The sequence below is a fragment of the Henckelia pumila genome, chromosome 1 (assembly GCF_033568475.1).
Source record: "Henckelia pumila isolate YLH828 chromosome 1, ASM3356847v2, whole genome shotgun sequence".
In the NCBI taxonomy this organism is placed as follows: domain Eukaryota; kingdom Viridiplantae; phylum Streptophyta; class Magnoliopsida; order Lamiales; family Gesneriaceae; genus Henckelia; species Henckelia pumila.
This window is the reverse complement of record NC_133120.1, coordinates 153281022-153305579: the sequence shown is the minus strand read 5'-3', so window position 1 is coordinate 153305579 and position 24558 is coordinate 153281022. Positions and strand designations below refer to the sequence as shown.

The window sequence follows — 24558 nt, the reverse complement described above, 5'->3', positions numbered from 1 at the left end:
CAATTCAATATTCAACATTCAATATTCAATATTTAACATAATAATAATAATAATAATATATTTTTTAACACGATTGAATTTTCAACACATTTATAAAGGGAAGAAGTATTTTAATTTTAATTTTTAATTTTAAATTTATTTAATTTTTTTTAAAAAAAAAAATTACGCCCGCGTGGGTCATATTACACGGCATCTATAAATATCCGTTTCTTGCTTACGTACGACTCGCCTTTTTCTTTCTTTCTTCCTTTCATTCATCATTCGATTTTTCTCTCTCTAAACTTAGGGGGAAAATCCGATTCAGTCGAAACCCTAGAAATCCAGGTTCATTTTAAGGCCAACGATAATCCTAGATTTCCTCGACCCATTAGAACCCTAATCCATAGACCGAGTCTACTCCCACTTAAATTCTTTCAGATCTGACCCCGCTTACTCTTACTTCTCAATTTCCCGCTTTTGTCGTTCATTCTCATTATTTTGTAACGGTTACGTTGTTAATCGTTTGATTATAGGTTGAATTTCGGATATCCTGTGATAGTTTTTGGTTTCGTGCTGGTTGTGGTAATGGGAAGGGTTTGTAAGGAGACTGCTAAACCATCATCGTCTAAGGCGCCGGCGACGGAGCCTTCGGTGACGACATCGATGTCGATTACGGAGACGATTAACGGCTCACACGATTTCAAGATTACGGGGTATTCTCTGTCGAAGGGGATCGGGATCGGGAAGTACATAGCGTCGGATACATTTATTGTCGGTGGGTACTCGTGGGCGATCTATTTCTATCCCGATGGGAAAAGCATGGAGGATAACGCCACGTATGTTTCCCTTTTTATTGCACTTGCTAGCGAAGGTGCGGATGTGAGGGCGCTTTTTGAGTTAACGCTGTTGGATCAGAGTGGGAGGGAGAGGCACAAGGTTCATAGCCATTTTGGTAGGGCGTTGGAGAGTGGACCCTACACGCTTAAGTATCGTGGCAGCATGTGGTGAGTCAGTCTTCGTTTCTTCAGGGGTTTTGCTCGATATTTATCTGGGTTTTGTGGATTATCTCCCTAGCTCAGCCTATGATTATCGATTTATCATTGTATTTTATTGCTATTGTTTTAACCATCTTTGTTTCATATAGAAGAAAAGTTAGTGCTCAATCTGGACTAAAATGCTTGTTATTCAGTTAGCTTTGTTGTCTGATTCTTTTTGGAATTTATTTGTCTGGATTTTTTTTTATTTTCTGGATGATTTCATTTTTCTAATGCGTACTGTGCCATGAAACCATCAGATGATGATGCTTTTGTATAAATACTTTTTTACGGATACAACTTTGCTAATATCTGCTGGCTGATTGAATGATGATGATGCTATTTTGACATAGCTACCTGAGATGTACCTTCATTAAGCTTTGAAAATGCTTCATTTCTTTGTCAACTGATATGTTTTTCCATTACATCTATCATCTGCTTGTGTCATCTGGTGCATTTTGTAATTTTCTCTCTATGGAGCCTGAGATCTTCACAACGAGTGTATTTTGGTTGTAGGGGTTACAAACGCTTTTATAAAAGGACACTTCTGGAAACTTCAGACTATCTGAAGGATGATTGCCTACAAGTTCATTGCTGTGTTGGGGTAGTCAAATCCCATACAGAGGGACCTAAGATCTACACTATACCATTACCACCATCAGACATCGGCCAGCATTTCGGACAGCTGCTGGAAAGTGGAAAAGGAACTGATGTAATTTTTGAGATTGATGGAGAAACCTTTGCTGCTCACAAGCTGGTGCTCGCTGCTCGTTCACCAGTATTTAGAGCTCAATTATATGGTCCAATGAAGGATCAAAACACGCAATGCATACAAATTGAGGACATGGAAGCACCTGTCTTTAAGGTTGTCTGCTCCTCCATTTTCCTCACACAAACAATCACATTTTTTTGCGCCATTAACTGACTTTTTATTATGCGTTTATTACTGTTATTATTATTATTATTATTATTTTGTGTGGGTTAGTGGGTATAATGATATTGCCTATTTGGACATGTATCATTGTTTCAGTCCACCCCTTTTGCGTTAGACAAAAATGTTTTTGGGGTGGCTTTAGCTTGTAAATGATATTTGCACCTGGATCTTTAGGTGGTTTTCTACATTTTAGCTTGCTTTTTTTTTTGTTTCTTAACTGTGAACCGGGCCAAATATAGCGGGTTCTTGAGCCAAATCATTTCAATTTTCTTATGTTGGGCTTAATTTATTTGTTAGTGTACTTGAGATTACCCATTTTCATTATCATATTCATGCGATATTACCTGTTTGTGGGTCTCTCCCTGAGACAAAAGTTATTGAATTAAGGAAGCTGGTCTTATTTGTTTGTACCATTTTAAACCTTTCAATTTAGAAAGAAAGAAAGGGAGATTCCCATTCTTTTGGTTTGTTATTTCGTTGGTAAGAAGGATTCTTAAAAGCTGAGTTGAATGAATCAAAACCCAGGGTTGCTGTGAAAGAATGATCTTGTGGTCAATAAACTGAAATTTCAATGGTAAAGGTTGGTTGAGAATTATTTTTTGATAATATTCTTATTTTATGGCTGGTACATACCTGCTTGCCTCAAATTATGCTTAAAAAAATATATTTTTTCTATTGTGTCTCCTTCCCATTGACCATCGGGTTTTTTTGTTTTCAATCATCTTGGTCTATCACATGATTTTGACATCAAGACAGTTTCCCTTGTGTTTTTATATAATCTCTAGAGCTTCAATTTGGATCATTCTTCACAATCCTACATTATGCCTTTTACTTTTACATCCTAATTTCACTGAATTATTTTTCATTTTTTTTGGCATTCTGTCTCGTTATTCTATCCTCTGAAGATATTTAGTATGTATCACGTGGTACAAGTCCCACACCTATGCACCATCATTGGGCTCGGTTTTGGGATTTATTTTCAAGTTTGGATTATTATGCCAACTTTGTTGGAATAATGCAAGATTGACAGGTCATCTTATACTCGTGTCTTTCTTAAAAATCACTGAATAATTTACATTTTGGTTCTTCTAATCTAATCTAAGTAGAAAATATCTCAATACCTTGCCCTTCATTTTTACTATTTATGTTTGCAGGCTCTACTTCATTTTATGTACTGGGATGTTCTGCCTGACCTTGTAGAGCTTACTGGTTTGAACTCAAAATGGGCCTCAACCTTGATGTCTCAGCATCTGCTGGCAGCTGCTGATCGGTATGGCTTAGATAGGCTCAGGTTGCTCTGTGAGTCTAACCTATGTGCGGATGTTGCTATTCACACTGTGGCTACAACTCTAGCATTGGCTGAACAGCACCATTGTTTCCAGTTGAAATCTGTGTGCCTAAAATTTGTTGCATTGCCTGAAAATCTCAGAGGTAATTGTCGTGTTCACTCCAGTTCTGGTTCATTTTATGAGGATTCCACAAATCCTAATTGATGTATATCTATCATAAATGGATGCCTTCTACTTGCTACCTGCTGTTCACCTACCATGATTTCTGCTTCAAAACTCTACTGTTGGTGCTATTACTGTGGTAATTATACTAGTCTTGATGCGTCTGGAGAATAGTTTATGATCGATTCCTTGTATGTTCTGCAAAATAATTTATATCATCCATATGAAGGTGGGATTTTTTTGAAGGTTGAGCCACTTGTAGCTTTGTTGTCAATTGTCATGTATATTGTTTTGATTTGCCATATAATTATTTTTTTTGTCTTAATTTTTCAATGATCTAATTGCGTCTATCTCGAATTGCTATGTTCCCAGTACAAGATTGATATTAAAATTTTTGACATTTGTCCAAATTGTGTTTAACACGTTGTGTCGTTCTGCAGCTGTTATGCAGACTGATGGTTTTGACTACCTGAAAGAAAGTTGCCCTCATGTCCTGACGGAACTATTAGAATATGTTGCTAGGATCAACGAGCATTCTATTGCGGCTGGAAAGCTGGGCACCGAAGTTATTCTCGATGGAAGTGATGTTCATGGCCGACGTGTGAAGCAGAGACTGTAGAAGCTTCTTTGTGACTGGTGATTTTTAATATAGCTGAGAAAGAGAGAGTAGTAGCATAGAATCTCCACTTGACATTTTTCCAGCTGCAATGTCCAGTTGTAAATGTAATATTTCTGGGTTGTCTAGTTCCTACAAACAACGTAACAGGAAACTGTGGACTATGTTGTTAATTGTATTTTGTGAATGATTGATTCCCTTGATTTTGAGGGTACGATGGGTTCTGATTAGTCAAGTACTTACAAAATGTTCTATAGAGGTGTTTTTTACAAAATGTTTTATTTATAAGTTTTAAAAATAAACATGCGTTTGTGACAAAAAAAAAATGTTTTTGTTACATAAAAATATTTCTATTGTTAAAAAGTAATATGTTTGATTTAACCATCTTCGATTCTATAAACAATGAAAGATACAACTCGATTGGTTTTTAAAAAACTTTTTTTTTTTTGATGCATAAATAACTATATTTAAATAAAATTATATTTGAAAAACAGTATTTTACAAAATCTTGTCAAAACAAATATTTTATTTTTTAATTAATTTATAAAATATTAAAAACATTTTTAAAATATTTATCCAATTCAATCTCTCATGATATCACACTTGCTTTGAGATTTTTTTGTATTTTTTTAATAAAGCTAGAGCGTCTATTATGATTCTCTATTCTGCTATAGAGTTAAATCAGGGTACCATCTGGCATGCTCAATTGGAACAGGTGGGGACTTATACATGAGAAGAGATTGGAACGTGCTATGGAAAATAAAACTTCCACCAAAAGTTGCGTTATGTGACTCCGGAATAGAAAATAGATGACATCTCTTTATCTCATGTTCTTTGGCACAAGAATGCTGGAAATATGCAAGGTTATACGATAAAATAGAAGCTGGAACGCGAAAAGCAGAATCTTTTCAGGAAATATTCTTCGAACTAGTAGCAGAAATGAGGGGATGTGAGAGAGGTAAGTTTTGCATGCTGTTATGGAGCATTTGGAAGCAAAGAAATGAAAAAGTTTGGAATAATAGCAACTCAAACGTGATTAAAGCAAATATGATGGCACAAGAGTGTTTAAGTGACTGGATGGGTGCCAAACAGATCTGTAATGAGATGCAACACCCTGAAAATATAAAGACATTGTGTACCATGTGGCATAAACCAGCACACTCAATTATTAAATGCAATGTGGATGCTGCCTTTTTTGGGGATGAACATAAGTATGGGATTGGATGTTTATTGAGAGACGAGGATGGAAAGGTCGTTAGCTGTAGAACCTGTATCTTTCATGGTTCGGTTGATGTGATGGAGGGAGAGGCAATGGGTCTTCTTGAGGCTCTAGTGTGGGTGCACAGTCTAGGCTCAAAGAAGATATTTTTTGAACTTGATGCGAAGGGAGTCGTGGACACAATCAATGCAGATTATGTTGGTGTTTTCGAGTTTACCTCTATTGTGCACAAATGCAAGGATATTATCAGAAGCGAGCAAGATTTCTTCATAAGTTTTGCTCGGCGACAAGCGAATGAGTGTACTCATGCTTTAGCAAAAGCCTCTAGTTTTTATGTTAGTCCCACAATCTGGAGCGAGCCTCCGAGTTTTATTTCTTCTTATTTAAATCTGGTTTGTAAGAATACTTATCATTATCAATGATTTTGAAGTTTGTTTAAAAAAAAAATAAATATATCACATGTGACAATAACACATGTAAGAAATTTATCGTGTTCACTTGTTACTTTGTATTACAATAATCAAATTTCCTAGTTATGTGTATAGTTTTTTGGAAAATACGATTAATGTCGAAACAAAATCGAGAATATATAAATAAGCTAAAATTATCTAATAAATTTGTATTGAATACCAACCACTTTTATTTTATTTTTTTGTAAAAATGCGAAAAAACAGATTTGGCAAAAAATTCATTTTTCCGCAAAAATTTAAAAAGTGAAACAAGCATAAATCGAGTATAATTTTTTGTTTACATTTTAAATCCATAGAAATATGAGGGCCTCTTCTCTCCACACGGTAATAATAATATAATAATATAACAAAGAGGCGAGAGCGCAGCCGGAGTCGCCTGCTTAGCCAGCTCGCAGAAAATGGTGTGCTTGGAGTTTGATTCTTTCTTCTCTGTTAGATTTTCACTTTCTATTGTCCTTAATTTGTTCTTCAATTTACAGCTGTTCTTCTCATACTTCAAGGAATTGGTTGGGAGAGAAGTGACTGTTGAATTGAAGAATGATTTAGCTATCAGAGGGACCCTTCATTCCGTGGATCAGTATTTGAATATTAAGCTCGAAAACACCAGGGTTGTTGATCAAGACAAGTACCCCCACATGGTACCTCTCTTTTTCTTTAACATCACTTTGTTAATTTAGGGTTTAGGGTTTAGTTTCTCTACTCCTAATGTTGTTCCATATGTTTGATGTTGTTAGTTTACTGTTCTATTTTGTGCTGTTCCATAATAATATGAAACTATGGTTTTCCTTGATTTTGTGAAACGGTGAATTATAATTCATTATGGTCGTGCTACTGTTTAGCTTGCAATTTCTTTCTTTGAATTTTTCACGGCGAACTCTTATTGTGGGCTAGGATTTTGGATCTTCTTGTATCTCTTATACTTGCATTATGCTAATGCCTTGTTCTTGGGTTGATATACTGCCAAATTCCTCTTTTTTCCAAGATGCTGGTAACTAGAATTTAACGAGTGTTCTAACCGGAACCCAAGTTTAGTGTATTGTGGCTTCAAGTTTTGTTGTTTCCACAATTATTTCAAGTTTTTACTCGAAACTTGGGTTTAGTGCTTTGTGTTCACATTTTCCTCGGTTATTTTTCGGTATATCGCTAATTGGAGAGCAAGCATTTTCTCGTGTTCTTTATATGGTTTTCCTCTGTCACTGTTTGGGGGATCTTGTTTATTGCTGATCATATTATTTTTGTTAACTCTTTGAAACAGTTTCAATAAACTTGTCAGCTTTGCAATGGGTAGTGATGTTGCAAATGCAGGATGTTTTTATGTTTGCAATTTCACAATGCGAACTATAGCTCTACTCTATATTGTGGAAATTGGGCTAATCTAAATCCTGTTATATATAATGTGGTCATGGATCTTAATATCTTATATATTAAAATGATGCATCTTGCCATTGATAACGCATTCAAAGACTCGCGCTTTATAAGTTGGAATGAAGAATGAGTGATGAGTGAAGAAATGTTCTCAAGTACTTCAGTGACTTAGTTAATGTCAAATAAGGTATTTGGGGGGTGGCTTCGTACTCTTTTGTTCTCGTTTTTTTTATTTCCAAGGTCATAAGACTAAATAAATCCTGGTTTTTTTACTGCTGTTTTATTGAAGCAAAATCATCATATTAGTACCAGGGCCTCCTAGTGGGGCAGACTGGGAGAAATGAGATGTATGAAAACATCATTCATCATCGACTCTGTGTTCTTTGGTTTCTTTTCCCTGCTTGATGGATGGATTGATGCTATTATTTCTATTTGGGCAGCTCTCTGTGCGCAATTGCTTCATCAGAGGATCGGTGGTTAGGTACGTCCAATTGCCACCTGAGGGAGTTGATGTTGAATTGCTTCATGATGCCACTAGAAGAGAAGCTCGAGGCGCATAGATTCTCTCTAATCTATCTAATGTGATGAGTTCAGACATGTACGCATTCTTATTGAAAAGTTCGAACACTTTTTCATTTTGCGGGTACCAAGAAGGTATCTTCTCGTTTAAATGCAGTAGTTTCCAGTGTTGATTGTTATGCACTCAATAGGGATAATTTCGTTGGAAGGAGATGTTCAGTTCTTGATTTTTGAACTTCCCTAGCATGGTGGTCTTGCAATCATTGTTCTAAAAAGCTCGCCTGAGCGATTCTAAAAAGTTCGCTTAAGCGACGCTTAATTTTTCTTAAGATAATATGCTTAAGAGGGTGTTTAAAAATAGCTTATAAGCTCTTTTAGGAGCTTATAAGCTGTTAGGTCTTATATTAAAAATAAGTTGTTAAAGTGTTTGGATGAAATTATTTTAAACAACTTAAAAATGTTGATTTGTTTGCTATTATAAGTTTTTTTTATTGTCGAAATTACCAAAAAGGTAAAATAATATTAAAGTAATTTAAATAGTAATATACGTAAAAAAAAATAGTTTTAAATTTATCATAAATGTTAAACATATATTAAAAAAATAAACTACTTTAATTTTAATTTAGAAAAAAATTTGATAAATTATGTACAAAAAATTGACAAAGGACTTGGTGGAAATTTAATAAAACATATAAGGATAATATGGAGAAGTAAAATACCAAATTAAGATCTTTTTAAAAAAAGTAAGGGTGACCTAATTTTTTAAAAACAACTTATAAGCTGTCATAATTTGTTTTGACAGCTTATAAGCTTTTTGACAAAAAATTTGTCAAACAAATTTAAAGAGCTTATAACTGATTGACATTATATTATGTATTCGGAATCCAATGGTTAAAATTTAGTATAGAAAAACACCAACCCAGTATTGATATCAGAGTTCTAAAAAAGCACGAAATAATGCCGCTTAAGCGTGAGCAAAAACGAGGAAAAAAACAGTCAACCCTTTTGGTTGAGCATATTAAGCGCATAATTTAAAATAATACTTAAATATTTGTTATCTTTTCAAATATTTTTAACTTTTAAATTTTATTTACAATAATAAATATAATATAAGTTTTTTTAAACAAAATAAAATTTTAAATTAAATCTAATTCGTACATTTATTTTCTTTGCGACTAAGTGATGAAATTTGACCAAACACAAATATTTTACTAAATATAATACATATAATTTATTATTTTGGGACTTATGTTTTTTTATAACTTGAAAAATTATGTATTTATTTTAAAATCTTTAAGTTTATATGTTACTAAGTAACTTAATATAATTAAAATTATATCAAAAATGAAAAAAAACATTTTTTAACGCTTAAGTTTGTTTTAAATTAATTCGCTTAAGTATGTGAAGTTTGAAGCTTCACTGTGACTCTTCATCACATTTTGCGTTTTTTAAAACTTTGATTAATCCGTTCAAAAAAAAACCTTGATTAATATATTGATTCAAAATTTTTAATTTGGATATTTGTCTTTTGTGTTGGCTAGAAAAACCAAGTAAGAAGATGAGCTCAACTCTCAAGGAAATGAATTGTTATTACCGTTTAATTATTCATGTCGAGTGGTGTCTTTCAACTGGATGGTGTTTGCGGGACTCGGAGTGAACATAAATCTTGTTGGGCCAAAGAAATGTTAAGTCCCTGGCCGAAGGCTTAATATTTGGGCCCAAGAAGATTTGTTGAGTAGTGGCCCATCATTTGTGTTAGCCGTTGGACGATGGGGATTAAAAACTAATTTTTGTTTTTTCGAGGAAGACAGTTGATAACAGAGACGCATTGAAGCTGAACACTTCTCTATGCTCGAAGATTCAACGTGATAGAGGGTTAGCTAGGAAAGGCTCTGTCTGTAAATTGTTCAATTTCTTCTCCCTCTTTGAAAGAAACTTGAATTGATTCAATAAAAGTGGCGGTCGCTCGTGGATGTAGGCACGTTATCATCGAATCACGTAATTCCGGTGTCCTTGTTATTATTGCTTTAATTCTTGTGTGTTGTCCGTTATAATCTTGATTGCGAGATTCTTCAAGATTTGGAATGTCCAATTGTTCTTGGATAATCTATGTTGAAGTGGTATATGTTTGGTTGAGTTTGGGAGTAGAAGCTAACATATGCAAATAAATTGATTTCCTAACAATTCATTCATTTTTTTAAAAAAACCCAACCGTTTAATTATACAAATACAATTGTGTGCGCATTTAAATCCAAATAACATCTCATATTCAACAATAAATTAATAAATGACGTCTCGTATTTCTTTTATATAAAGTAATTAATACAAAAAAAAAAATCACAACTTTTATTAAAAATATATATATATAACAATAAAAATAAAAATAAATTATTAATTTTTTAGGCCCGCGGGCCAACCTAGGCCCGTGGAGGGCCAACCCGCGCGGGTCGCGGGCCTAGGTGGGTTGGCCCATCTAGGCCCACCTTTTGTTGGGTTGAAAAAATTTCAACTCAACCCACTTAAATTGTGTGACGGGCTGGGCCAACCCGGCGGGCCTAACCCAAATTGACGGCTCTATTTTATCCATGTAAAGTTAAGCACACACAAGATGAGGTTGGGGGTTTGAAAGTTGTTTCCTTTGTGAGGTATGATGTAAACTCAAGTCTAAAATACAAATCCAATGTCAACTTTCAAAGGTATGATAACAATTCTATATTGCATGGATTTAGTGACTTTGTTGGAAGATTTGAAAATGTGTTATCTATGAAATATGTTTTGTTTTTGAATCTTGCTCTTAAGTCTCTTGATTTTGTGCATATTAAAAATTGGATAATTTGGCTCATGTTGATGTGTGTGAATGGTCCATGAGTTGTATAGGTGGAAATTCTTATCTTTTGGAATGATTAGTAATGACTTTTGGACTAGCTAATGTGCCTAGTACTTTTATAATATTGTTGTGTCATGTTTTGCATGCACATATTGATAAATTTGTTGTGATATACTTTGATGAAATCTTTGTATATAGCAGAATTTTGAATGAGCATGTTGAAAATTTGAGATTTGTGCTAATTATGTTGGATTTAATGTTTTTGGGGTATGAGAATGTTAAAGAATTGTATGCATTTGATAGTGATTTTAAGGAAGTGTTTGAGTTATGTTTGTATGGTCTTTATGATAATTTTTATTTGAGCAATGTGTACTTGTTTAAAGAAAATAAAAGTTTCATTATATGTTCAACGTTGAGTGAATTACTTGTTGAGGAATCATATATTGTAAGTTTGACGAGTCGAATGGGGAGCCCATTGGCCAGCACCGGGAGCACGCAGTCGCCAAGACACGCCTTATGGCGCGTACTGTCCGCCACGATCGAGGCGACGGCATTCCGCGGGCATATCAACTGCCCGGGCTTTGGTCGTCACCCCGATCCGTGCTTTTGTGTTATATTGGAAAATCCAAAATAATGACTACTTTGGATAAATATTTGTTATAGTTACATATGAAGATCACTTCTTATTTCTAAAGCACAATGGTTATACATATCTATGAATTTCGTTTTGGGGTTAACTAGGTTTAAAAAGAGAAGGAATTTGATTTATGTCAGACTTAATGAAATATTGACCATATTTTGAATGTTAATGGTGTCGAGGTATTTATCTTGTGCATGAAGAATTTTGTGATTTTTGATCTTGTTATGAGTGTGCAAGGTACAATAATTGATGAGGAGGAGTTGGACAAGTTGGATAATAAAGCTTGCGAGGATAAAATACGAGGTAATTCTATTGTCGATAAAATTTTTAGTGTTACTAATTTCTTATTTTTTGATGTAGGTGACGAGCAATATTCGAGAACAGATCTTTTTTAAAAAGGGAGTATGATGCAATCATGGATAGCTCACGATATAATCAAGCTAAGAGAAAATGGGATATGCTAGAGTTGTCGCGAGGTCCAAAAACAAGGGGACGGAACAAGCTGTTTAAAAAAGCGCTTCAAGGATTCGTGATAAATTATCAAAAAGTGTCTAACAAAATGTCATCAATATTAAAAGGATTTGAGATTCATGGCAATTAAGTTGGAATACATTTCAACATCATTGAAGTGCTTAGTGATCAAAAAAATGACAATTTAAAGAAATTAAAGACCTTGAAAGATTATGCTTGGAAGTTCAAGTTATTGGGCTTGATTATTATATAATTTAATTGAAGGTTTGTGTTTGCTATTTTAAGAGCCTCAATTAATGATAATAGTTTTAGGGTTTATTTTATTAGTATTTGATATTAGCCAAGATTTATCATATTTAAATCCCATAAAACTACTTTAGATAGGTTTTCAAGTATAACTAGGTATTATAGGCGAGATTTAAAGTCTATATATAGGTTTTGGAGTCTAGTCCAACTAGAAATCTTATAATTTTAGTCCAACTAGAAAACTTATAGTCTAATTCTATTAAGAAATTTAGTTTATCTTTATTATATATTGTAAACCTTACAATTAATTATTCAATACAAGAATTATTTAGATTATTGATTATTGATTGATTTTATCAACTCTAAAATTCTTTCTAGAATTTTATTGAAGCTTTTGTTTTGTTCAAATCAAACTTAACAAAGTTTAATAACTTTGTGGCGTTTGTCGATTGTTCTTCATCGTGGATTGTCAAAGACAAGTTTTTTGAAGGTTCCCTTGAATCACAATTGTTTATCGTCATTATTTATTACTAGTTTCTTTTAAACTAGGGTGAATATCCAAATTTTTACTTGTTTCAAAGGTCGAAAAAACACTCTGAATTTTTTTTGTTACTGAATTGAGGGCGCGTTTCATCTATAATCTTGTTTGTTATTCATGCTATTAAAGATTCATATCACAACTTGCATAGACATATGAGGTTGAGTACATGTTGATAGGCATAGTTCAATAGGTCGAAATTTAAATGATTTACCGTTCATTAATGCGAATGCAATTGTTAAATAACACAAGGACACTTGGTTATTGCATTTTGTTAATTAGATTAATATAGCTCGATAAAGTATATTGATAGGTTAAGGAATCTCGTCAAAATCATGACTTGATAATTGAAATTTAATCATTAGAGAAGATTAAAGCGAAGGTGAACCAATATCCCAACAATTATTATTTTTTTATTATTTTAATTTATTTTATTTTATATTTTCCATTTTTCTTCCTTTTATTTAGTTTATTAATTATTCATGTTGCCTCTTAGTTAACAAAAAAATTGTACTTTAGGTAAATTTATCATACATCAATCTCTGTGGAATGATAATCGTACATGTTACACTATATTAAAACTTGACTCGCACATAAGGATAGCAACGGGGCGGGTTTCAAAGAAAAATTGGACCCGGACCCGTCCAACCCCTCCCCGCATAAAAACCAAGAGGGTCCAACCCCTCCGACCGACAAATATTTAGTTTTTTAAAAAATTAATTAATTATTATTATTTTTATATATTACATCTAAAAATACATACAAATTTATTATATGAAATATATATAATATATGTATAAGTCCATATTTAATTATATATTATGTGTATATATATACAATATATATTTTATATAATATATAAAATAATTATTATATATATAATTACGGTGTGTGTATTTAATATAATATATTATTTATGTATATAATATATATATATATACACAGTATACATTATATAATATATATATATATATAGAGTTTCTTTCAAGTGCCCACCTACAATGCCCACCACTATGCCTATCAATGATGTGACACTATTCTATTGAACCTACAATTTATCACATCTTTATCACATCCAATAGAATAGTGCCACATCATTGGTGGACATGGTGGTAGGCATGGTAGGTGGGCACTTGAAAGAAACTCTATATATATATATATATGCGGTGCGGGTCTGGGACGGGTATACCCAAACTCAGGACCCGTCTCCAGACCCATTGACCTGGACCCGTCCCGCCTTATAACTCGTGTGACCGGGTTTTAACTCGCCCCAGACAAGACGGGTTTCACACGGGATGGGTTTCACACGGGACGGGTTCAAACTCGGCTCATTGTCATCTCTACTCATACATTTGCGGTAATATCGAACAGATTAGATAGATTTATTTATCATAAATTATTCTGTTATAAAACTCAATCAGAAAAAAAAAAGTTACATTTTATGTGTACATTTATTTAATTATTCTCACTATAAAATAGAGATGTCAAAATGGGCTAGACCCGTCGGGTTAGCCGGCCCCGCCATACAAAATTGGTGGATTGGGTTGACAATTTTTCAACCCGCCTAAAAGATGGGCCGACCCATCCCACCCCGTCTAACGGTGTGTTGCGGGTTGGCACGCAAAAACCCGTCATTTTACACGTGAGCCCGCCGGGTTGGCTCGCCCTACAACCTAAAATAGACGGGTTGGGTTGATGTTTTCACAACCCGCCTAAAAGGTGGGCCGATCAGCCCCGCTGGCCCGTTTTGACACATCTACTTTGTAATACTAATATTTTCAAAAAAAAGATACGGAATAAATTATTATTTGCAAAAAAAAAAATAATAAATTTTAGATCTTTTTTTTTATAAAAGAAACTAATAAATTATAGATCTAAAAAATTGTGGCAAATATTAGTTATAAAATAATAAATAATTACATAAGAAGTCAGCTAATCAGATAAAAAGGTAATAATCCATATGCGCCTGAGCGACAAGAAAAATGGAGCGGCTATCTCGTTTAGCGCATCTCCCGCCGCCGCGTTTACCCTCTACATCTTCACGATTTCCTACAGCTCTTCCAACCCCACATCTGCATAGGAGGAGGTTTCTTCTTGGTTCATGTTAGTTTCGAGCGTACTGTGTAATAATTTTCAGTTCAAGCATAATCAAGATTAGTTTTTTCAATACTTGTTTTGCCTTTCTCTGCTTTTGTTTGCAACTGATAGCTCTGCATAGATGCAAGAAGGTAGAAGAACAAGACTTGTATGGGCTTCCAAAAGAGTACTACGATGATGTATGTATATGTTATTGCTTGTCAATTTTGCAATTGTTAGTGGGTTTTGTTCAATTTTGTGATTTTCTTGACTGGTTGTTGAATATATTTGATCAGCTTGTGTGCTTCGGTTAACTAAGGTTTTGGTCAAAAGGGTTCATGAAACTATATATATTTTTTGTTATCTAGATAATGTTTTTATTCCTTATTAACCAATAAAAGGGAATGCACCAAAGATTTGGTTTTTTGTATTTTTCAGAGATGTTGCTAACTTTTTTCAGGATAGGAATGGCAAGCCAGGCAGAGGGAAAAGACCAAGGAATTGCGTAGGAGGCAACAGGAGGAAGTTGAAGAAGAGGCAAGGATCGAGGACGAGTACCGTGAAATTGGTTTAAGATTGCAGGATTATCCATTAGAAGACCGCCAAAAAGCCAAGAAATTAGTTTCGAGCTTCATAAGATCAGCTGAAGAGGTCGAAGAGGTACTCATTTTTGTAGCTCAGAATGTATTATATATGGATTATTGTCATATATATTCGTACAGATGGAGCTTCTTTGAAGCTTTGAATCTAATGCCAAGTAATTGACAACACTCACTCCATCGAATCTCGGTTATAAAGTGATCGTGCTTTATGAACTACTGCATCACTTGCTGAGAGCTGAATGTATGTAAGAAGTAAGAGTTTTGGCCTTCAAGTAACAAAAATGATCTATAAATGTGAAGGACTGGCAGGTGCTTTCTATTAGGCGAGAGACCTTTAGAGAGTAATGAATTTTGGTGTGGATGACGAAGTCTTTTTTATTTTATTTTACCTTAAATACTCTTATTATTTTTAAACACCGTCTCCTAATTTAAAGAAATCAAAATTAATTACCATTTTAAATGATTCATAGAATTTATTATTTTAATTTATTTCTTTCTATTATATATATTTTTTTAGTATTGTTTTTCAATGAAATTTGATTGTAAAATGAAAATATGAATTGAAAATACTAGTGTGTGTGTGTGTGTGTGTGTGAGAGAGAGAGAGAGAGAGAGAGAGAGAGAGATTTTAATTTTTGAAAGGATTTAGTTTAATAGCTAAAGTTTTTATGCCTTGCGGATAGGATTGCTACTAAGCTGTCTTTTCGAAATTTTTGTTGATATATATCTTATTGTTAAGTAGATGCTCATGTTCTATTAGACTGTTATTGTGTTTACATTTCACTGCAGAAAATTGAGGAAGCTGCTGAGAAAGGTGAACTCAATGAACTTGTCCTGCTGGTCATATGGAATCGTTTGGATCTCGCTCGACGCGATGTAAGTTATCATGCCATGTATTGATGGTTCCAAAACTTATTTTGATACTAGCATTGGTTATGATATGTGGTGCCTGTAGAGATATCAATGGCTTTTTAAACTTTATTTCAAAGTGTAGTTAATAGGCTAGCTAATGCTAATGGCACGTAAATTCACTTTATTGCTTTAACAAGGTTGTTATTTAGAATTAACTGTTCTAAAGAAAATCTGGATCGATATTTTATGACAGGGATGTTGTGGTCATTGGTTTTATTACATTTGATAAAATTCGAGTGTATGTATTGTGGAGAGTCTAACCTCTTCTTAATTCCTAACTCGTTATGTTTTAATCTTTATCTTGTGCCTGATGTGTTTTTTTTAATTTTGCAATCAAACTCTTGTCAGGATGAGAAAGATGCAGTTAGAAGTCTTGATCTCCTGTACCGGCGGGTTGAGGTATGCATCATAAATGATATCATATTTGTTGTTCATCTGTTATCAGTCATTTAAAGAGATATATAACATAATGACCCTGTTTTTGTATATCCCGATCTCCCTATACTTAAATCTCTACAGTGGTTGAATCTTTTAGAGCAAGTGTTCCCTTGCATAATTTTGTCTGTAACTTTGATGATGTGAGCTTATTAGTAATCTTCATACATTTCTTCACCTTTTTCCCTTTTATTCTTCCAACTTCTCTTTATTTTATCTCGAAACTCACAATTTTTTTCTGTCTTATAGTTTTTTTTGTAAATATTTCTTTTTCAAATAATTAAATTAATTAGCACGTGCAAACCACACGTGATGTTTACTAGCATATTATTAAGGTTGAGGGCCTAGAGTAACTATCTTTGTAATGGTATGTGTTTTACCATTACTCCTCTCAAATTATAAAAGTTATGTATTTTTATTTAATAAAAATAACATAAATCTATTTTAATTCGAAGTCGTATTCCACCAATAACTTTATTTCCTATCTACTTCTCAAAAATTTTAAAACTATTAAAATATTCCTTGATTTTAAATTTGCACATGATCATATAACTCCTGCATATCAAAAATTTGAAAGTAACAAAAAGTTTTTTACCCATATGCACGCATCCAAGAGGCACTAGTGGAAAATAATCAAACCAAGTTTACATTTTATGAAAAAGCATAACTAAACTGATTATTTGAAACATATTATACACAAGAAATTCATGATACAACGCATGTACCATAATCCAAGTTGTGTGTGATGCATCAACATTTGTTTTTTCATCCCGTTCATCCAAGTTGTTCTCCTGTTTCAGACTGAGATTTTGAAACGGCAGGCGACTCCTGCCATGAGATTACTCAATGATCTCTTGAATCTGCATGACGGATTTGATGATATTGTGTGGCTTAAGGAATGTAAGAAGCGAATGGCTCAGACTTTCCCACGAGAAGATCCATTTAGCATTCTTGTTCCGCCTGGATTTGACATGGATAAGGTAGATATCATTGACTTGGACATTTCATTTTGAAGGAATTTTTTTTTTGATACACCTGTAGTACAAGATCAATGCTTCACTACTTAGTACATTACACTAGCAAATGTTCCTGTTTTTCGTCAAGCAATCCTCTTTCCAAAAGACATGAGCCATAGTTTTTTGCCCCCATATTTTGAGAAATTTCGACCAAATTTAGTTATCATCCAAATTATTGTACGTCTAATACTATTTGTATTATTACAGACAAAGATGGAGTACTCGAATATGCTATATTTGTTTAAATCTTGGCTGATCATTAGAAACTTATCTTGCATTTTCTTGATTTTTCTTGTAATAATGATTCACTTTTCTTTATTTGTCTTTAGCATCATGGCCCAATCAGACCATCCTTTGAAGCAGATGACATTCTTTTGAGGGTAGAATTTGTGAGAGAAGTGGATGCACTGCTGCAAGAGGTTCGATCCGAACATGATGCAGTGAACCTCCAATCCCTCGACCCCGAGTCGGTTGGTAGTATGTTAAAGCAGCAGGAGAAACAGAGAGCCATCAGCCAGGTCGAAGCTGTGCTAAATTTGGCCATTAATCTGACATGGTAGCTTGCATCTCGACTTCGCCATCAATTCCCGGAAGATTTTGTAATGGTTCTTGAATGATTGTTTATGTTCAGAACATTATTAGATAGAAATGGGACCCAAGAAGTCTTGTGTATTATCACTCTTAAATCATATCATACAATTCAAGATAAGGTAAGGTGCCTTCCATATATGCCTTGCTTTAATGCAACATTAAGGCATGTGAATGAATGAATAAATGGGCCCGTTCTAATCGAGTTTACAAATCAGGAGGGCCCAAGTCGGACGTCCAACTCAGAGAACCCCGATACCCAAATGTGTGCACCATATGGGCCAACAATTAGGCCCATGTCAAGTTGCCATTAATTTGTTCCATTCAAAGAAGACAGAAGAAGAATGGGGTGAGATCATATCTCAGATCCTACATGTGTACAAATGTACTTTGCTATATTCGGATTCCTTTTTCGAATTCTCCTGCTGAAAATAAGGAGTAGGTTCACTCGTCAAAAACATGGGATTCACATGATACAATGATATTTAACGGACGAGAAAAAAACTCCCGATATAACATAAAATGTTCCGTTATTCTTCTCACTAACAAAATGTGTAGTCATTGATTCTTGGCTATAGTATGATGGTATCCATCTATTTTTTTTGTATGATTTGAAATCCATTTCAATTTTGTCTATCCAAGTATGTCATGAGATTTGAAATCAATCATCTCACGTCCATCAATCCAAGCACAATCTTACATATTAACGTTCCCAACATTTTTTTAAGTTTTTTCCATAATCCATACAGTTTGCTACAACCAGAAGGGCTAAATACTTCCATAAATCCCAGCAAATGCTGTATTCATCTAAAATATACTAAAAAATTAATTAATTTGGGACAAAATACCTTATCTCAATCAATTATGGCCATCATCAATTGCAAGTTGATGACCAGTCCTTTTTCCCTAGTGGGGTAGGCAAAGAGACAAAGATCACAACTTTTGCTTTGTCAACTTAATGTTTTTTATACTATATAAAGGCAAAATAATGCATACTTCATTCCCACATAAGATATCCCAATCCCTCTAAAACATCAATAGAAACTTGCAGTTTTTGCATAAACATGGCTACAAGTTTGATTTCTTTAGTTAGAAGTTCCAAGGCCGGGTCGGTCGGATCATTTCAACGTTGTTCGAAGCAAATCAGACAGCAACGAGCACGCCTTTACATCATATGGAGATGTACAATGTTGCTCCTATGCTGGCATGATTGAAAAGTATGAAAAATCATTAAGTTTTGGCATATCTTCTTTCAGATTCTCCACACGGCTTTTCGACTAAATTCTCGAGTCCGTCACGATTTGAAGCTCTTGTGTTACTAATGTATGAGCACATAGATCATAGATGGATACACCAAGTGGAGCAGTTTTCAAAAGCATGTATTGTTGCAAGGAAATTATGTAGGTTTTTTTTAGTAGTTAGAAACTGAGTTTTCTTAGGACATTTGGAGGGGTGATTAGCATGTGTAAGGCTATGGTCTTGACTCTTGATGAAGTTCTGGTATTTAGATGTTATGCATGTGTAAAATAGGGATTCTTTTTACGTTTTGGAATATTGAAATTACACAATATAATGTTGGTTTTTTTTGGGAAGATAAATGTATGGAATTAAGAAAGTTTATATTGCACCACTAATTTAAGACGTTTGTTCGATATTTGCGTTTTTTTTTTTTTTTTAAAAAAAAAGTACTCAAGATCTATTTTTGATCTTTTATTATATTGCACCACTAATTTAAGACGTTTGTTTGAGACTTGCGTTTTTTTAAATAAAAAAAAAAAGTACTCAAAATCTATTTTTGATCTTTCAGAATTAAGATATGATAAAAACGTAGTTCCGTATATATCGTTGAGAAAACTATGGTAAAAGAAAATTTAAAGTAAATTTTTTTTGTACATAAGGATTGATGAAAAAAGATTAAAATTGTCAAAAATTAAAAAATATAGGTTTAAAACCAAAATTTGATAATATATATAACCATCATTGCGAAGTGGAAAAATTACAAGATTAATTACAAAAAAAAAGTACTCAAGATCTATTTTTGATCTTTTATTATATTGCACCACTAATTTAAGACGTTTGTTCGAGACTTGCGTTTTTTTAAATAAAAAAAAAAAGTACCCAAAATCTATTTTTGATCTTTCAGAATTAAGATATGATAAAAACGTAGTTCCGTATATATCGTTGAGAAAACTATGGTAAAAGAAAATTTAAAGTAAATTTTTTTTGTACATAAGGATTGATGAAAAAAGATTAAAATTGTCAAAAATTAAAAAATATAGGTTTAAAACCAAAATTTGATAATATATATAACCATCATTGCGAAGTGGAAAAATTACAAGATTAATTACAAAAAAAAAGTACTCAAGATCTATTTTTGATCTTTTATTATATTGCACCACTAATTTAAGACGTTTGTTCGAGACTTGCGTTTTTTTAAATAAAAAAAAAAGTACTCAAAATCTATTTTTGATCTTTCAGAATTAAGATATGATAAAAACGTAGTTTCGTATATATCGTTGAGAAAACTATGGTAAAAGAAAATTTAAAGTAAATTTTTTTTGTACATAAGGATTGATGAAAAAAGATTAAAATTGTCAAAAATTAAAAAATATAGGTTTAAAACCAAAATTTGATAATATATATAACCATCATTGCGAAGTGGAAAAATTACAAGATTAATTACAATTTTCCCAAAAAAAAAAAAACTATTTGAGCGTGAAATTAGATTTATAGTAGGTTTGGTTGGAGAAACCAACAGATAAAAAAAATCTTTGTACAAAAAATTTTCTTTTCTTTAAAAAAATACCAAGCGACCTCATTATGAATCTATGATAAGCGATTAGGATTTCAAAAATACAATTTTTTTCCCTAAAAATTCCCTCCACGTTTTTTTCCAAAAAAAAAAAAACATTTTTGCGTTAAACCTTAAAGAATATATATATTTTTTTTGGTTACAAAACCTTAAAATTTAAATAAAATTATTAATTATTATATTTTATTTTATTAAAAAATTAATGGGATCCAAAGTGTAATTAATATATTTGTTTCCGGTTTGTTAGCCTAAGCTGTGCAGCAGCTTCAGTCTTGTGACCTCCAAATTCATAAACCCTCAAAATCCCAATTTTTTCATCAATCAAATCCCCAAATGCTTGGAAGATCAAAGCTCGCAACATTTTCATCAATCAAATCCACAAGTTCTTGGAATCCCGATGGTCTAGTGCTCTTATCGTTACTCCAATTCACCGCATCAATTTCGAGCCTGAAAGTGGTTTGGCGCAAGGACCCCAAGCTCGACCAAGCAATTGAGAACGACAAGAAATGGCGGCTTTGCGCACGGGTTGTTCGGGAGGTTCTGAATGAACCCGGGCAGGTCATTCCGCTCCGCTATTTGGAGAAACGTCGAGAGAGGCTGCGTTTACCTCACAGCATCGAAGTTTTCCTTGCCCGGTACCCGGGTTTGTTCGATATCTATAGGGATCGGATTAGGCCCAAAGCTGATTTAGTTAATTTCCTTCGTCCTAGTGATAGGCTCAGTAGGTTTTTGGAAGAAGAGAAAAGGATTCATGAGGAAAATGAGATCTTGATCGTGTCTAAGCTGTGTAAATTATTGATGATGTCCAAGGATAGGGTCGTTAGTGCGGATAAATTAGTTGAGGTGAAGAGAGAGTTTGGATTCCCGGATGATATTTTGGTGACATTGGTGTCCAAGTATCCCGAATATTTCCGGTTACATGGTGCTCCTGGAGAGGGAAAATCGTTCCTTGAGCTGGTTTCTTGGAATGACGAATTTGCGAAATCGATAATTGAGAAGAGGGCGGATGAGGAATCAAGTTTGACGGGCATCCGTGTTAGGCCTGCATTTAACTGGAAGCTGCCCGGTGGTTTTTTACTCAAGAAGGAAATGAGAGAGTGGATTAGGGATTGGAAAGAGCTTCCTTACATTTCGCCTTACAATGATGTGTCACATTTGGATCAGGCATCTCCTGAGATGGAGAAGAGATCTGTCGGGGTTTTCCATGAGTTACTTTCCCTATCCATTTATAAGAGGGTTCCTGTACCGGTCTTGGGAAAGTTTTGCGAAGAGTACAGGTTTTCTAATGCGTTCTCGAGTGTGTTCACGAGACATTCAGGGATTTTTTATATGTCGCGTAAGGGTGGGATTCATACCGCGGTGCTTAGGGAAGCCTACACCGGTGAGGAGTTAATTGATCGTGATCCACTTCTTGAAATAAGAGATAAGTTTGTGGAGTTGCTGGGTGAAGGGCAGCAGCTGAGGGCTGATCAGTTGAGATTGCAGAAAGAAATGGTCTGGAAGGACTTGGAATTGGTGGCGGAAAGAAACAAAGAATTGAACTGTCTGGATTGCGGCACAGAAATAAGAAATTGTTGAACTGTATAAACGAGGCACGGGTGCTAATTTCCCCCCTTTCTATTTCAGCATACTTGCTTAATGCCAGAGAGGTGAATGCCCTTTGTTGAAATGCCTGGCATGTATTTCCCAAATCTTGTTGTGGGGACTGTTTTAAATTTGAATCACTTTGTCTCATGTAAACTTGCATCGGTTGTGAGAACTTCTAGTTGCTTCACAAAATTCTGAAACACTGAATTCGTGAAGATTTATCAACCTAAAATTTTGTCGGCTCTGAAAATGTCATCTCAAATGCTTATTTCTTAGGAAGCTGATTGAGGTCAGTAAGGGATTTTCCAGTTAAATGTGGTATTCCGGTTTGATGTATTCATCTATGAGCTTAATTTTGAATGTAAAGAATCTAATTCAACACATAACTTTTTTCTTATGTAAGATCATTGTTTCATATCTTTGCGCCAAGGCATGATGCCAGATGCTGCCTCATTCTCTTGATTAAAAAATCGGTTGGATTATGGAATGTAAGAGTTACAAGTTATTCTATACCTTCGAATTAAGTTTTCTTGGTTAATGATGTGATAACTGAGTAAAAAGAGGCCAGCGAAATGCTCTGGAATTTGATCCTAGTGAGACCATGATGCATAATCTTTTTTTTAATCTAAATGACTGGTGGTTTTATATGTATGCATGTGCACCAAGAATTGGTTATTTTTTTATCCACCTTTAGCTCTTGAGATTATATTATCACAGTTGAAGACCTAACAATGTTGAGTATTCTTGCTGGTATTGGATTGTAAATCAGTTCTTTATTATTGAAGATGTCTCTTTACTTTATAACTTACATGTAAAAATCAAGTTTTTTTTTCCTCTCAAACTTTCTAATGTGGAACCTAAATGGTAACTAACCATGCCAAGAAATAATGCCTCACACAATACGAATGATACTTTCTTAGATAGTATCAGTTTAATAATCTTTCGTCACACTTAACTCATTGTCTTGGTCTTTTTAGCTGCTTTGTCAACCTAGAAACACACCTAATTGAAAGAAGCACGAAAAGGTTATGAATTGATAAGTACATACATAGGAGGGCACAGTTACTTCTAACTCGTATCTTTTGTTCTCCACCTTTTGCAGATTGGAGAAAATTTCAACAAACATGGATGGAACCATCATCTCTCTCAAATTGTGTCTGCTCGCAATGGTGCTTCTGGTACTATATCCAATGACAAAGGGGCAATGGGCACCTGTTAATCCCCCACCACTTTGTGCATCACAGTTTGCATTGGTAAATCATGCATGCTCCAAGTTGCCTTACATGCCAGTCCCTCCTCGATCTCCACAACTTCCGCCTCCTAATCCCCCATCTCCCGACGAATCAGGCAGTCAACATCATTCGGGACATGGCCACAGGCACAGGGGTCATAGGCACAGAGAGACGCCTATTGAAGAGGAATGCTGTAGGTGGTTAAAAGAAGTTGACAGCCTATGTGTCTGTGAACTGCTAATTCATTTGCCTCCGTTTCTGATCAAACCGGTGCATAACTACACTGTCACGGTGGATGAAGAGTGTTCTGTGACGTTCCCGTGTGGTTCGAATTTGCTTCCAGTTTGATATTTGATGAACATCTGGTTTTTACCTTGCTACCAAGTAACTAAGAAGATGAAGTCGTCCATTACTACGAATTATTTACGTATTTTGAGCTTCTAAGTTTATGTTTTTTTTATATAATATAGAATGTTCAAAGTTTATCTTTCATGTTAAATAAAGTGGAAATAGAAGTTTATTTGCTTTGACATCTGGCCTTTTCCCATTGAAGTATACATTTCTTGGATGCTATTCTTGCACCTAAATTTTCTTTTTCCTTTTTTTTTTTTTAACGATATTAAAACCCGCAATCGCTAACTTTCAATTGCACTTATATTTTCTCGACTTTACCATAGATGACCTTTTTACTTCAATACACTTTTTAAACTCGGATGGTTTATGATATTAATTAAGGGGTGTTGCTCAGAATTTTTTGTGTATTAGCATCCTTGACACGACGTGATGCAAGCGTATGGAAAACAACTGTAAAAAATTTCAAAATTAGTTAAATAAAACATTATGTAGAATATTTTTGTGGTTTAGGTTTTTTTTCATAACAACATTATGCGGATATTTTTATTTTATATTTTTTTTAATAATGAATTTAAAACAAATAAGGATAAATTTAATATTAAATAAAATAATGGAATATGACACTAAAAATTTAA

At 33.9% G+C, this 24558-nt stretch overlaps 5 protein-coding genes across 6 annotated transcripts; all 5 read left to right on the top strand.

The window, feature by feature from the left end:
• Positions 1-249: 249 nt before the first annotated feature.
• LOC140884990 (BTB/POZ and MATH domain-containing protein 2-like) lies at positions 250-4268 on the top strand. Its single transcript, XM_073291903.1, has 4 exons — positions 250-983; positions 1530-1878; positions 3102-3378; positions 3839-4268. The coding sequence occupies exons 1-4, from the start codon at positions 565-567 to the stop codon at positions 4015-4017; spliced, it is 1224 nt and encodes a 407-aa protein (XP_073148004.1). The 5' UTR covers positions 250-564; the 3' UTR covers positions 4018-4268.
• A 685-nt stretch (positions 4269-4953) lies between these two features.
• Positions 4954-5655, top strand: LOC140874245 (uncharacterized). The gene has a single exon (XM_073277524.1). It carries the CDS (start codon positions 4954-4956, stop codon positions 5653-5655), a length of 702 nt encoding a protein of 233 aa, XP_073133625.1.
• Positions 5656-6001: 346 nt separating this feature from the next.
• Positions 6002-7758, top strand: LOC140875663 (sm-like protein LSM2). Its single transcript, XM_073279421.1, has 3 exons — positions 6002-6104; positions 6183-6341; positions 7509-7758. Exons 1-3 carry the CDS (start codon positions 6102-6104, stop codon positions 7626-7628), a joined length of 282 nt encoding a protein of 93 aa, XP_073135522.1. The 5' UTR covers positions 6002-6101; the 3' UTR covers positions 7629-7758.
• A 6499-nt stretch (positions 7759-14257) lies between these two features.
• LOC140874700 (protein PALE CRESS, chloroplastic) lies at positions 14258-18138 on the top strand. Its single transcript, XM_073278055.1, has 7 exons — positions 14258-14412; positions 14518-14585; positions 14851-15045; positions 15777-15863; positions 16248-16298; positions 17135-17314; positions 17680-18138. The coding sequence occupies exons 1-7, from the start codon at positions 14292-14294 to the stop codon at positions 17908-17910; spliced, it is 933 nt and encodes a 310-aa protein (XP_073134156.1). The 5' UTR covers positions 14258-14291; the 3' UTR covers positions 17911-18138.
• A 2879-nt stretch (positions 18139-21017) lies between these two features.
• On the top strand, positions 21018-23573 carry LOC140888914 (protein WHAT'S THIS FACTOR 1 homolog, chloroplastic). Of its 2 annotated transcripts, none has more exons than XR_012152102.1 (2): positions 21018-22399; positions 23440-23573. XR_012152102.1 is itself a non-coding variant. In XM_073296619.1 (2 exons), exon 1 carries the CDS (start codon positions 21084-21086, stop codon positions 22326-22328), a length of 1245 nt encoding a protein of 414 aa, XP_073152720.1. In that variant the 5' UTR covers positions 21018-21083; the 3' UTR covers positions 22329-22342; positions 23440-23565. The 2 variants fall into 2 exon arrangements, 1 of the variants encoding a protein (XP_073152720.1); XM_073296619.1 differs by having other exon boundaries at positions 21018-22342; positions 23440-23565.
• The last annotated feature ends 985 nt before the right edge of the window (positions 23574-24558 follow it).